This window comes from Agelaius tricolor, unplaced genomic scaffold, assembly GCF_023055355.1.
Source record: "Agelaius tricolor isolate 1412-34295 unplaced genomic scaffold, bAgeTri1.0.p SCAF_5, whole genome shotgun sequence".
Classification (NCBI taxonomy): domain Eukaryota; kingdom Metazoa; phylum Chordata; class Aves; order Passeriformes; family Icteridae; genus Agelaius; species Agelaius tricolor.
In genome coordinates, this window is record NW_027269265.1 from 5,931,014 (window position 1) to 5,943,359 (window position 12,346).

Below are 12,346 nucleotides of genomic sequence, written 5' to 3' on the forward strand. Positions count from 1 at the left end.
TCCCAAATAACTTTTTTTTCCTTGAGGAAAGGACTGACATCCAGAGCAGGTGGGATCATATCAGCCGGGTGCGGAGGCACATGCCCCAAAACACGGCTTTCAGAACTACAATAGAGACAAAACCGGCCACTATCTGCTTTTTAGCTGCAAACAAGGATCTAATCCTGCACATCGTGCTCCTGGGAATGGCTTATCAGGTGGGTTGTTCTACACAGGGGCTCTATCAGGTGCATTTATCTCTCCAGGTACATGTATATGTATAGGAGATGTTTATGTATTCTGTCTCCCACTCAGCGGAGCCATTCATCATCCGCTGCTCCACCCAAAACACCCAAAAAGCGGCAATGGCTGCTTCCAGCGCGGCTCATGTGACTCTGATTTGAGGGTTTATCACAACAGAGCCGCCAACCGCAAGTCCCCAGACCCTAAAAAAAACCCCCCAAGCTGTTCTCACTAAAAACCAGCGAGGTTTGGGCAAGAGCCCCGTTGCTTTTTCTACGATCGCTTCAGGCAACAATTGCGGAGCCTTGGGGACACCTCGCCCGGGGGCGGTGGCCTTTGCTGGCATCCCTGCCGCATCCAAACCCGCCCAGAGCCCCTCGCTCCCCTCTTTCCCCTCATGCCAGCCGAATACCCGCGATCATATTTCCACATGAAAGTGCCCCGGTGCTCAGGTGGACAATCCGACTCCGGCTGGAATCGCTGCGGTTTTCATTTTCAGCAGGAACAATCTTATCGGGGCAGATCGCGCACTCAGATAGGGAGCCCCGGGCTAGGGTTGCACAAGCACGGATTGCCTCAGCCGCCCTGGGCAAGGCTCCGCTCCCCGCATTTGTTTGTTTTCCCCAGCGCGGGTTTCAGGTTCTCTGGTGACCATCATTCCAGCTTGCCCTCATTGTTCGGGCACCCGAGCCTTCCTCATGGATCACCGGGCAGCAGGTTCTGTTTAAATCTGCCTTCAGCCCCCAACCCCTTGCAGGCTGCCTTGAGAGATTTCTTGCAAATAAGGGGTTTTTGTTTGTTTGTTTGATTGTTGGGTTTTTTTCACCATTTCCCTATGGTCCTGCTGAGTTCGAGGATGGGACGGGTCCCTTTTTGGGATGGATGTGATTTCCCCCTCCCTGGGCACACCCATTTTGGCCTCTTCCCCTCCTGCCAGCTCCTCTTTCAAACCTGGCAGCTGCGTGGGCACCTGCTCTCCGCTCGCACAGGCAGAGGATATATCTACAATATTCAGGATATCGCTTTCCCTGCCTCCACCAGCGGCTACAGAACCCTGGCAGAGGCGGGGGATGAGGACAGAGAGGCGTCCTGGACAAAGCCAAGCCCCCAAAACGTCATCCAGAGCAGCCCAGGGGGATGCAGAGCCGGATTCAGGGCGTGCAGGGACAGCCAGCCCATCCTGCAGTGCCACCCCATCCATGCCATGCTCTGTGCCAGGACAGTCCCTGCTGTGGCAGAGGCAGGGGCTGAGTGCGCCCCTGAGACACCCTTGCTGGGTTTCTGGGAGGCTGCTGGGGCATGGCACACAAAAAAATCACCGTGCAAGTCAAGGTTTGTCCTTAAGGAAATGTCCTTTAGGAAACAAAATTCCATCTCCTTCTCCTCCGCAGTTGTCTCTACTTCATTTGCTGTGGAAGTTGGTTAACCTCCCCCACCAGTGGATGCTCTTCTCTTCTCTTCTCTTCTCTTCTCTTCTCTTCTCTTCTCTTCTCTTCTCTTCTCTTCTCTTCTCTTCTCTTCTCTTCTCTTCTCTTCTCTTCTCTTCTCTTCTCTCCTCTCCTCTCCTCTCCTCTCCTCTCCTCTCCTCTCCTCTCCTCTCCTCTCCTCTCCTCTCCTCTCCTCTCCTCTCCTCTCTCTCTGTTTTTCAGTATCTTGTCCCCAAGACTTTCATCATTTAGCAGTTCCCTGAATAAAACATTTCCTTGCTGCAGAAAGGAGAGGGAAGATCATTTTCTCCAGGGATCAGGAGGATGTTAGTGGCAGGGACTTTGTAGCAGCACTGCTGTGGTTCCATGAGTCGTGGAAAGAGTGGCACAAAATGTGTTTTGTGTTTGAAGTTGACCCTGCAGCTGCTGCAGAGCCACTGTGGTGTCCACCTTGCACTCCCCTTTGCTGGGGAAATGTGTTATGTCTCATTCTTATTCACAGATTTTGGCTCCTTTTGCCTCTTTTCCTTCTGGTTTGGAGGATTTTAACGAATCCCCCTTGTACTGGTGCTTTCAGATCATGCAACATCACCTCTTTTTCTTATCCAGGGTAGATTAGCAAATTCAACACATCCATCAACCAGAAGGGACCACTGTGATGAGCTGGTTGGACACTTGGCTAAACACCTCCCTGAAAGTCATCACCATGCAGGGGCTTGCTTCTCCTCCATGCCAAAACCTCCCAGCTAGTCTTGGGTTCAGCCCTGAGTGGGAGCAGGCTGGAGTGGGGTGCTGGGGGTGACCAGCTGCTCATCATCCTCACCATGACCATCACAGGCTTTGGCCAACCACTGTCCCAAGCTCCTGTGGGGTGATGAAGTCACTCAGGCCAGCAGAGAGCCCCCAAATCCTGTGGCTAAAGCTCTCCTCCAGCCCAGCCCTGCCTGCTGGGGAGCTCAGAGGCAGAGCAGACATGGGGGTCTCTGAGCAAGCCTCCTGCAGTTCCCTATCTTCAAGCCCTGCTCTGTCTTTGCCCTCCTGGGGGCTTTTTGAACCCAGTCCAAGTCACCCTTGGGGCCTGGGGGGCTCAGCAGCAGATCCTGCACACAAGGGTGACAGATAACAGGGGACCAGGGGTGACAGATGCAGCTGGTGCAGCCCCAGGGGGCATCAGCCTCTTGGCCAGCCTGTTGCTCTGTGTGTCTGTCCACTCCAGCAGGCACTGTGTCTCCTGGGAATAGCACAGCTTCAGCATCCCCTGTGCTGGTCCCTCCCAAAAAATAATCCCACTTCCCCATCAGCTCCTCCTTGGCTTGTGGAGAGGTTGCCTCTAAAAATAGAAATCCATGAAATCACAGAAATGTGGAATGGTTTGGGTTGGAAGGGACTTTAAAGACCATCCCATGGGCAGAGCCACCTTCCACTCCACCAGCTTGCTCAGAGCCCCATCCAGCCTGGCCCTGGACACTTCCAGGGCTGGGGGATCCCTCCAGGCTCAGGCTCCAGCCTGTCCTGTCCCACAGGGCAGCAGGGATGTGTGTCCCAGCCATGTCCTTCATGTCCTTCCCCCACTGCTCACCCAGCAGAGCTCTCCAGGGTGGCTGGAGCAGGGCAGAGCATCCCCAGCCCAGATCCACGGGGAAGGGCTCGTGCTGCAAACCCCCAGGGGTCCTGTTTGCCAGCAGGGCTGGAGGCCACCACATCAGGGGACAGAGCTGTGCCTGCAATGGGCACTGCTGAGCCTGCACAGCATTTCAGCTCCTGCTCCCCTTGGGGCTGCTCCTGCAGCAAAGCCCTGCAGGGAGGGCAGCTGCTGGCCATGGAGAGCCAAGCAGGATTCCTGGTAGGTTCTGCACTTCCTTCGTGCCAGTGCCTCTGCCCAGCCTAGGAGGGCTCCCAGGAAGGGAACAGCAGTCTATAAAATGAGTTATCTCCCTCCTGAACTCTTTCTCTGAGTGTTTCCCTGCCACCTCTCATAGAGAGATCTGAATTCCCTAAACACATCTCTGATTTGCTCTAGGGTGATGCTGCCCCTCTGTTGAGTGAAGCTGCACAAAGGCTGTGTCTGCCAGCATCCCTGGCACTGCCACAAAATCCCTCCTGTGCCCTCCTGGACAGAGCTGCAGGTCCCTGTGACACCCAGCACCCCACCAGGGCAGTGGGAACAGGGCTGGGGGGACACAGGCTCCCTTTGGGGCTCAGGAGAAACACTCTGATAGTTTGCAGATGTGATTTCATTTTTCAATTGTTCCTAATTTGCTTGGAGGGTTTTTTTGGGGGATTTTTTGTTGTTTTTTTTTCTTTTTTTTCTTTTTTTTTTTTTTTTGGTGTGGAGTTTATTTGTTGCTTTTTTTTTCAGTTCTAGAAAAGAGACAATTTCTTCAGGGAGTGCTAGCCACAAGCCTCATTTGGCATTGTGTTTTAGTCAATTGGTTTTTGTCTCGTATTAGGAATATTGTGTTACATAATGATAAGTTGCAGTGACTTATTATGGGGACTATAAAGGGAGGCAGTGTGGGAGTGCAGAGCACCAGCCACGCTCCCCACCCCATCACCTGCCCTTGCTCTGACCTTCAGCAGCTCTGTCATCTCCCCAGGCCTCAGTTTCCCTCCTGTAAAACTGGGCTGACCCATGCTCCAGCTATTATCTTAAAAGCTTTTCCATCCTGAAGTCAGAAAAAGAAGAATTTTCCCCTTTTTTTCCATCTTTAGATGCAGGCATGAGGATTTCCCGTAGCTTCTCTACCACAGCTGAAATTCATCTGAGTCTGAGCAGATACCAGAGCATCTCTATCCCTGCAGAGCTGGGCTGTGGATGAGAAGCTGAGACAGGGATGAGAAGGAGTCACTCTGCCCACAGAGGTATTTTCCAAAAGCGCTGGACAAATGAAAACAGGAAACCGTAATTGAACTAAATCTGCCTCTTTAACCTCATTATTAGGATTGGGATTATATGCTTCAGAGAAAGTTCAGCCTCTGTTTAAAACTTGAGGAGATGTGGATGAACACTACAAACCACAGGGAGAGAGGGAATGCTCCTGCCCTTGGTGAAAAGTCCAGCTGGAAGGACAGACAGGGTGGCAGGGGATGGGGGCTCAGCCTGGTGCCCTCCTTCCAGGCAGCATGGGGCTGCACTTGGGGTGAGCACTAAAAACCTCTGGGGAGCCTGGTAATTTGCTCTCTCTGCCTGAAGATTAAAGCAAATTTTCCTTCATTTCCATATTTAAAGCTGTGTCCACATGCAGCTGGGAAAGATGGCAGAGTCTCGGGTTACTCCGTGCTCTGCCCCCAAGCTCTGCAGATCCGGCCTGGGCCACCTCTGCCCTCCCCACACAGCACCTGGTGCCCTCAGAAAGCCTGACAGCCTCAGCCCCAGCAGGAACAGCAAAATCCACCCTTGGACACGGATTGCCACAGCCAGGGTGTGTAAATTCCGTGTTCTGCTGCTGTCCATGACATGGGGCAGGCTGCAGCACCTGCCCTGAAGGCTCCTTGTACAGAGACCAATATCCAGCAGTGTCACCCCTCTGCAAGCTCTTCCTTGGGTGCAAAATCACTGACAGCAAAGCACATTGGGTGGGCAGACAGAGAGATTTTCCACCTGTGCAGCATTCGTGAGCTGCATTCATGAGTGGAGAAAAGCAGGAGCAAGGGAGAAGCTCAGAGGTGAAGAGTTATCTCGGGGCGTGTGCTGTTTCTTTTACAGAGCCTGCAGATCCTGAAGCACTTCAGGAATAGTTAAACAATTGTTAAATAGTGCTTTATCTTCAGGCTGGATAACAGCAGAAGCAGCCACTGGCTGCCTAGTGACAGGCAGCTCCATCAAACCACGTCCCCAGGAGAGAGGGGGTTGGGATGCCCTGGCCTAATCCTGACAGCACCACACACCTGGACTCATTCCAGGGGCTGACATCCCCAAACCCGTGTGCTAAAAATGAAACTTTGACTTTCTGGCCGTTCAGGCCTGGTTTGCAAAGACACAGAGCACAAATGTGCCACATTTTGGCTCTGGGATCCTGGAATTGCAGCTGGGGATGTGCAAGCTTTAGGGAGCCAGGCCTGGAAATGTTGGATTTAAATCCACAGGCTGAGCGAGCATCCACTCCTCCCCAGCAGCTTCTGTGCAGGATTTGCCAGCACATGGCCCAGGATTGTAGGGGCAGAGAGTGGGACTTGGGGGGCTGGTGGGGAAGGGGAGTGGCAGGAGCTGCAGCAGGACAGGGCAGAGCAGAGCTGTGCTTTGGGGACAGGACAGCGCTGGCTCAGCGTGACCCAGGAAATCAAACGAGGAGAGAGCAGGGGGCTGGCTGCCTTTCTCCTTGGGTATTTGCTTTTATACACTGAATTTCCTGCTTGGGGAATCCAAGTGCACCCCACAGCCCTCCCCAGGCTGTCCCAGAGGCGGGGATGGGCTGGGGAGCACCAGGCTGCCTGTCTGACTCCGGCAGAGGAAGAAGCGCTTACGGTGGAGGTGACCTTTCTAAATCCCTGCTTTGGACAGACATTTCCAATAAGTGCTGAAGAAAAGCCTGCCAGTTCCAGCTTTCTCAGCCTGCTCTCCATTTTCCTTCCATCCTCTCCAGGCTGAATTTAATCCGAGAAGGTTCCTTTGAGCTTTTGTGTGTTGCTGGGGGAGATGTGGGCGCACGAGGGATCGCGTTACAACTTTCATTTCCTGAAATGTTTGAGGGAACATCCAGGGTTTTATCCACACATCAGGCAAAGTTGAGGGCTCGGATTTCAGGTCTTGTCACTCAGCTGTCACCAAACAAATGAGGCTCTCAGAGCTGGAGACGGAGAGAGCTACCTGCTATTCATGACCCCGAAAGCAGGTGATCACTCATGGGAAAAGCAGGTAGAATTAATCATTCTGCTGTTCTGTTTCCTCCCCTTTTTTGGCTGACCTGGACACAGTGTGAAATCTGTCCTGGGGGGTGAACGGGACTGGGGGGGCGAATTAACTCCTTCCTGCTGGTGGAAACAAAAGCAGACCTTAGTGAGAAAGAGCCTGGGGCTGCTCCCCAGGCTGGCTCTGCTGTGAAAAGCTTGCTGCGAGGTCAGGAGAGCTCAGCAACCTGTGCCTGGCTCAGCTCCAGGGCCTCCCTGCTCCTACCTGACGGCTGGCCAGGGAGTTCTTTCCAAGGGGATGCCCTCAGCACCCTCCACCCCTCCTTTCCACCTCCCACCTGTCGCCAACCTCATCCCTCTCCCTTTGGGAAATGGAGAGCAGGAGGTGGGTAGGGCTCTGAGGCCGGGGCACCTGAGATCATCCCCGGGCTGCAGGTGTGTGCTGGAAAGGGGGATTTGGGCAAGGGGAGCATCCCATGGCACCTTCCCCAGCCTTCGACAACCAACCCTGTGCCTGCCTACACGCTGGAAGCGCCTTTGAGCTGCTTGCTTTGAAAATACCTCCTGGTTTGCGAGTCCTTGCCTGGCTTTCCCGCCGCGCAGGGCTCCAGCCCCGGGCAATATTTATCCTTCCTCTTCACCGAGCCCGCGGTTTGGGAAAAAAACGGAGCTGGAGTTTATCCATCCTCCAGGCGTACAGCCCGCAGCTGCTGACCCCACAAACATCCTGCATTTCCCCGGGGGTTCCCCTTTTCTGCCCGAGGGATGGGAGCGGCTGGAACTGGATGAGACCCCCGGAAGGTGATGAAGAGCCCCAGAAAGGGACAAGAGGGTGAGCCCGGAGCGGGGGCACCGTCCTGTCCCGTCCTGTCCTGTCCCCTACGGTCCCGGCGGGTCAGGCAGACCCACCTTCCCCGGCCGGGCAGCCGAGCTCGGGGTCGCTGCACACACAGAGAGGGGGCTCCGTGCTCCCCCCACAATTCCGGCTCTTGCCCCGGCTCCACAGAGGAAACCCGCGCGGTTTGCGCGCCCGTGTGCGGCATTTGCGCCCTGTGCCCTCGGTCCCACGCGGTGCCCGCCCGGACGGGAGGTTCCCCCTGCCCCGGCCATGCCCCCCAGAGCTCCGTGGGCACAGAAAGCCCGGTGGGATCCCCCGAGGGGCGGCCGGGGCCAGTCCGGAGGGAGCAGGGAACCCATCCCAGAGCCCCATCCCGGCTCCCCCCTGTGTCCCCGGCGCCCGGGGGGCGAGGCTGGGCACGGAGCCGCTGCCCTGTCCGGCCGCGGGTGGGGATCCCCGAGGGGCTCTGGAGCTGGGGATGGAGCGGGAGGGACGCGCAGCGCTCCGGCCGGGCGAGACCCTCCTGCAGAGGGTGACATTTCTCCATGGCCCAAGACCCCGAGCACAAACACGGCGGAGACTTAAATAAACACACACTTAATGATGCAAAACGCTAACAGGGAGGACCGGCACCGGCGAGGCCCCGACGGGGCGGGCGGCGGGGCCAGGCGCTGCCTCCCGGCCGGGTGCCCGGCTCCCTGGGGGCACAGCCGGCTCCACGGCTCCTCTGTCCCCGTCCTTGCCCCCTTACCAAGGCACCGGCTCCCCCGAAGCTCCTCTGCAGCCCCTGGGGAGGGGGCGAGGGCGGGCAGAGGGGCACGGGCTCGCCCCTGCAAAGAAAAGCGCAGCCGGGGTGTTCTGCCATCAGCGTTGTTTAATTTAGACTGTTTAGGTACAATAGAAAATAAACCCGAAAGCACATGCGATTTTTGGTAACAAATACTCGAGACAGGCAGCGTCATCCGCGGGCTCTCTGCAAGCCGGAGGAGGGAGGCGGCGAGCGGGCACAGACGGGAGAAGGCAACGGGGAACTGGCGGGTCACTTTAGGAGGAAATGGCCGTCGACTTTTATTATTACTATTATTAGCCTAATTTTTAGCCACATCGATGCATTTCACCACCGAAGAGGAGAAAAGTGGGGGACGCGGGTCCACGGGAGCCCACTCAGTATCTGCCTCGCACGGCCGCGGTCAGACACAGGCACTTGGTAAAACTCTAATACTGCAGCTTTTGATATATTTTTTTCACTCCTTTTTCTTTCTTTCTTTTTTTTTTTTTTTTCTTTTTTTTTCTGTATTTTTCTTTTTTTTTTTTTTTTTTTAATTTAAACTACATCGAAATCTTTTTGGTAAGGCTAAATATGAAAAATGTAAACGTAACTTCCCCTCCCTCCTCCCACTCCGCCACAGGGCTCAGTACAGCGGTTCTCTCCCTCTGTCCCCGTCCCGGCTCCTCGGGGACCGGGCCAGGCAGCAGCAGGGATGTGCCGGCCGACCCTGCCCCACCGCGCCCGCGGCGCTGGCATTTGTTTGGGTACAATCGGATCCAGCAGGGGTTGGGATTTTATTTTCTTTTTTCTTTTTCCCCCCCCCCCCCTTTTTTTCTTTTTTCTTTTTTTTTTTTTTTTGTAATTCCCGTTGGGACCAACTCGTTTGAACTCGAAGGGCTGATGAGGGTTATTGCCGCTCTCTGCGTTTGGCTATGTGAAAAAAAAAATAATTAAAAAGTCGTGGTGATAGTAGGAGACGCTGAGGGGGAACTGGAGCAAGAGCCGATGTGGGGCTGTGTGAAAAGAGACGAGAGTCCCGTTAGCAATCAGCGGGTGACCTGTAAAACCGGGTGCTGTCCTCTATGTACAACCCAGAGCCTCTGTCCCCGAGCAGAACCTCCTCTCCCGATCCTCCGGCGGCCCGCCGAGGGCCTTTAGGATCCCAGATCCACCAGGCTGGACGTGAGGGGTCCCAGCAGCGAGTCCTGGAGCTGGTGGCCTTGGAGGCTGTGCGGGGTCTGGGATGCGGCTAAGCCGCCCAGGGAATAGCCGGAGCTCCTGGCGTGGCTGAGGTTCCCCTGCAAGAGCAGGACCGAGTTCTGATCCGGGCTTTGGGGAGGAGAAAACTCTTCCTCGGAGCTGGACATGAGGGGTTTGCTCCCATCCAGAGGCGAGAGTTGGTTCGGTTTGTTGGTGGCCGCGTTGTTGTTTTCCGTGTTCTCTCTGCGGAGAGGCAAAAAAAAAAAAAAAAAAAAAAAAAAAAAAAAAAAGAAATTGTATATATAATCCTAGGACGGGGATGTTAGGGCGGGCACGAGGCGGCGGGGATGGGCATTGTGCTAATGCCCACCGTAAATCCTTCGCGTTTAGTTCCAGCGTGGGAGCAGATGCTTCTCAAGGGGGGGAAAAATAATCTTAATAATTTCATAACGGATCGTCCCTATTTCTTTTACCCTTCCTACAAATAAATACACCCAACAGCCCGATAATTTAGGTGAGGAGGCAAAATTGGAGGAAGGGATTTTTTTGAAGGGCGGTTTTCCTTTCTTTTTAATCAAAAATGAAAGTGCGGCCCGGGGACGAGCTGGCTGGGGGTTTTCTCCAGGAGGCTCGGTGGCTGAAGGAGATGTTCTCCGTGCTCTCTGTCTCCCCGGCCCGAGCGGCCGCCTCGCACCGAGGCCACCGCGTCGCCTGCCGGGGTGGCCCCGCTACGGGCGGCGGCCCGGCCCGGCCAGCGCGTCCTCATCCCGGTCTGCTTCCCCCCACCTCGCCATCCCGGAGCTGCATCTCCCTCCTCCGAGCTCCAGAGCTGCCCTGCCCGACCCCCGGCCGCACAGGACCCGGCATCCCGAGCGCTTCCCGGAGGCTGCGGCTCCGCATCGCTCCCGGTTCGCTCGGGAGGGCAGGCAGCAAACAAAGGCGGCCGAGCGGCCTGGAACAGGACGGTGGGGGCTCCTTGCTCCCCCAGGGCAGGTGAGATCGAGTGAAAAACCCTTTTGGGTTTCCACGGAAGGGGAAAAGGGAACGCGGTTCACGAGAAAAAAAAGAAAAAAAAAAAAAGAAAAAAAAAGAAAAATAAAAAAAGAAAAAAAAAAGGGGGGGAAGGATTTGAAGGGAACCGTGTGTTTTCGTCGCTCCTATCCCATCCGGCTCCGCGTACTCGCCGCGCTCCCGGAGCAGCTCCCGGGGTTCCCAAACGCCCCCCGCACGGTGGAGCAGGGGGAAAGCGGGGATCGGAGGGTGGCACGTACCTTTCCTTCGCCTCCGCCGCTCGGTCCCGTTGCCTTCTGTTCTTGAACCAGTTGCTGACCTGGGTGGTGGTGAGACCGGTGGCTTCCGCCAACTCCCGCTTCTCCCGGGGGGACGGGTAGGGGTTGTGGGCGTACCATTCCCGCAGCACGCCCCGGGATTTCTCCTTGAAGCAGTAGCTGGTTTCCTCGCCGTCCCAGATGGTGCGGGGCAAAGGGAATTTTCGGCGGACGCGGTATTTGCCGACGGCGCCCAAGGGTCTGCCCCGCAGCTTCTCGGCTTCCACGTAGTGCGCCTTCAGCCAGAGCTGCTGCAGCTTGGGGTGGTTGTGGGGGGAGAACTGGTGGCTCTCCAGGATCTTGTAGAGCTCGCGGAAGTTGCCGCGGTGGAAGGCCACCACCGCCTTGGCCTTGAGGACGCTCTCGTTCTTGTGCAGGTGGTCGCAGGCCGGCAGCGACCAGAGGAAGCGGCCCAGCCTCTCCAGGTTCCCCCCTTGCTGCAGCACCTCGCAGACGCAGGCGACCTGCTCCTGCGTGAAGCCAAACGACGGCAGCATCGACATGGCCGAGCGCGGCGGCGGCCGCAGGACGACGAGGAGAAAGAGGAGGAGGAGGAGGACGACGAGGAGGAGGCGACGGGCACCCCGCGGGAGCGCGGCGGCGGAGGGGCGCGGGGTAGGCGCCCGCCGGGCCCGGGCCCAGTGCTGATCCCGATCCCGGTGCCGGTCCCGGTGCCGGCCCCAGAGCGGGGAGGCGCTGCGGCAGCCGAGGGCGGTGTGTGGGGCGAGCGGGGATGCTCGTCGCGGCGCCGGGGGGAACTTTGTCCCCGCTCCGCCGCCGCCGCGCTTAAAGCGCCCGAGCCCCCGCGCCGCGCTGATTGGGCACCCCCGGCCCGGCCCGGCCCAGCCCGGACAGCCCAGCCCAGCCCAGCCCAGCCCGGCCCGGCGGGCAGAGCCTCGGCACGGGCGGGCGGGGCCTGGCGGCGGGGACACGGCCCCGGACACGGCCCCGGCCGCGGCTGCGCGTCCCTCCCGCCGCCGCCTCTGCGCGGGTGCGGCCGCGGGGGGAGCCGAGCGCCGCCGCCCCCGGGCGCATCCCCGGGGAAGCCGCTGCCGGCGGACTCTTGTCCTTCTTTCTTTCTTTCTTGCATCTTTTTTTTTTTCCGCCCCAAAACTCCTGCCCCCCCGCCAGCCCGCTCGCCGTCCGCTGCCAAAGCAGCCCGAAGTATTTAATTACCTTCGAGCTGGGGATGAATAAATAATGCAATAATGCTTTGGTGAGGAGCTGAATAATGCGCGGGGCCCTTCCTGCCCCTCGCTCTGCCCCGCTCGCCCGGGGGGGACCCGGCGGGTCGGGACAGCCCCGAGCAGACCGAGGGCAGCAGCGCTGCACCCACCGGCGGCGCTTTAATTAGCCTAATCCTCGTTTGCACACCCCCGCTCGAAAGCAATTATTTAAAAAATTAGAAAACAATTAGGCTCCCTAAGCAAAGATAATCTATTGTCAGCAGGGAGGTGAGGACAATGCGGTGAGATAAGGGCAGGGCGCGGGGGGGCTGGGGGTGTCTTTATGGCTGTATTTATCTTTGATTAGATAAGTCGAAGCCCGTATTTTAAACACACTCCAGATCGCTTTGGATTCAGGAATGAGTTCGTTCCGCGGGTGCTAAGAGCCATCGCGGGGCTCTTTAAAACCTGTTTGTCCTCACTAAGACAGTCGGATTTATTTGACCTACCAAGTCGGATTTATTTGCGTTCACTGCTCCAAGGGAAGG

The 12,346-nt window shown here is 56.9% G+C and overlaps 1 protein-coding gene across 1 annotated transcript; it reads right to left on the reverse strand.

Moving 5' to 3' along the window:
- Positions 1–8,979: 8,979 nt before the first annotated feature.
- On the reverse strand, positions 8,980–11,343 carry SIX1 (SIX homeobox 1). The gene is made up of 2 exons (XM_071428398.1): positions 10,576–11,343; positions 8,980–9,547 (listed from the first exon to the last, which is right to left on the reverse strand). Exons 1-2 carry the CDS (start codon positions 11,133–11,135, stop codon positions 9,259–9,261), a joined length of 849 nt encoding a protein of 282 aa, XP_071284499.1. The 5' UTR covers positions 11,136–11,343; the 3' UTR covers positions 8,980–9,258.
- Positions 11,344–12,346: the final 1,003 nt, after the last annotated feature.

Bases quoted from the DNA above. Each gene is read 5' to 3' on its own strand.
- SIX1 (XM_071428398.1), bottom strand. From the start codon at position 11,135: ATGTCGATGCTGCCGTCGTTTGGCTTCACGCAGGAGCAGGTCGCCTGC. The intron at 9,548-10,575 runs GTACGTGCCACC...GCCTCTCCGCAG, and splicing joins GCGGCGGAGGCGAAGGAAAG to AGAGAACACGGAAAACAACA.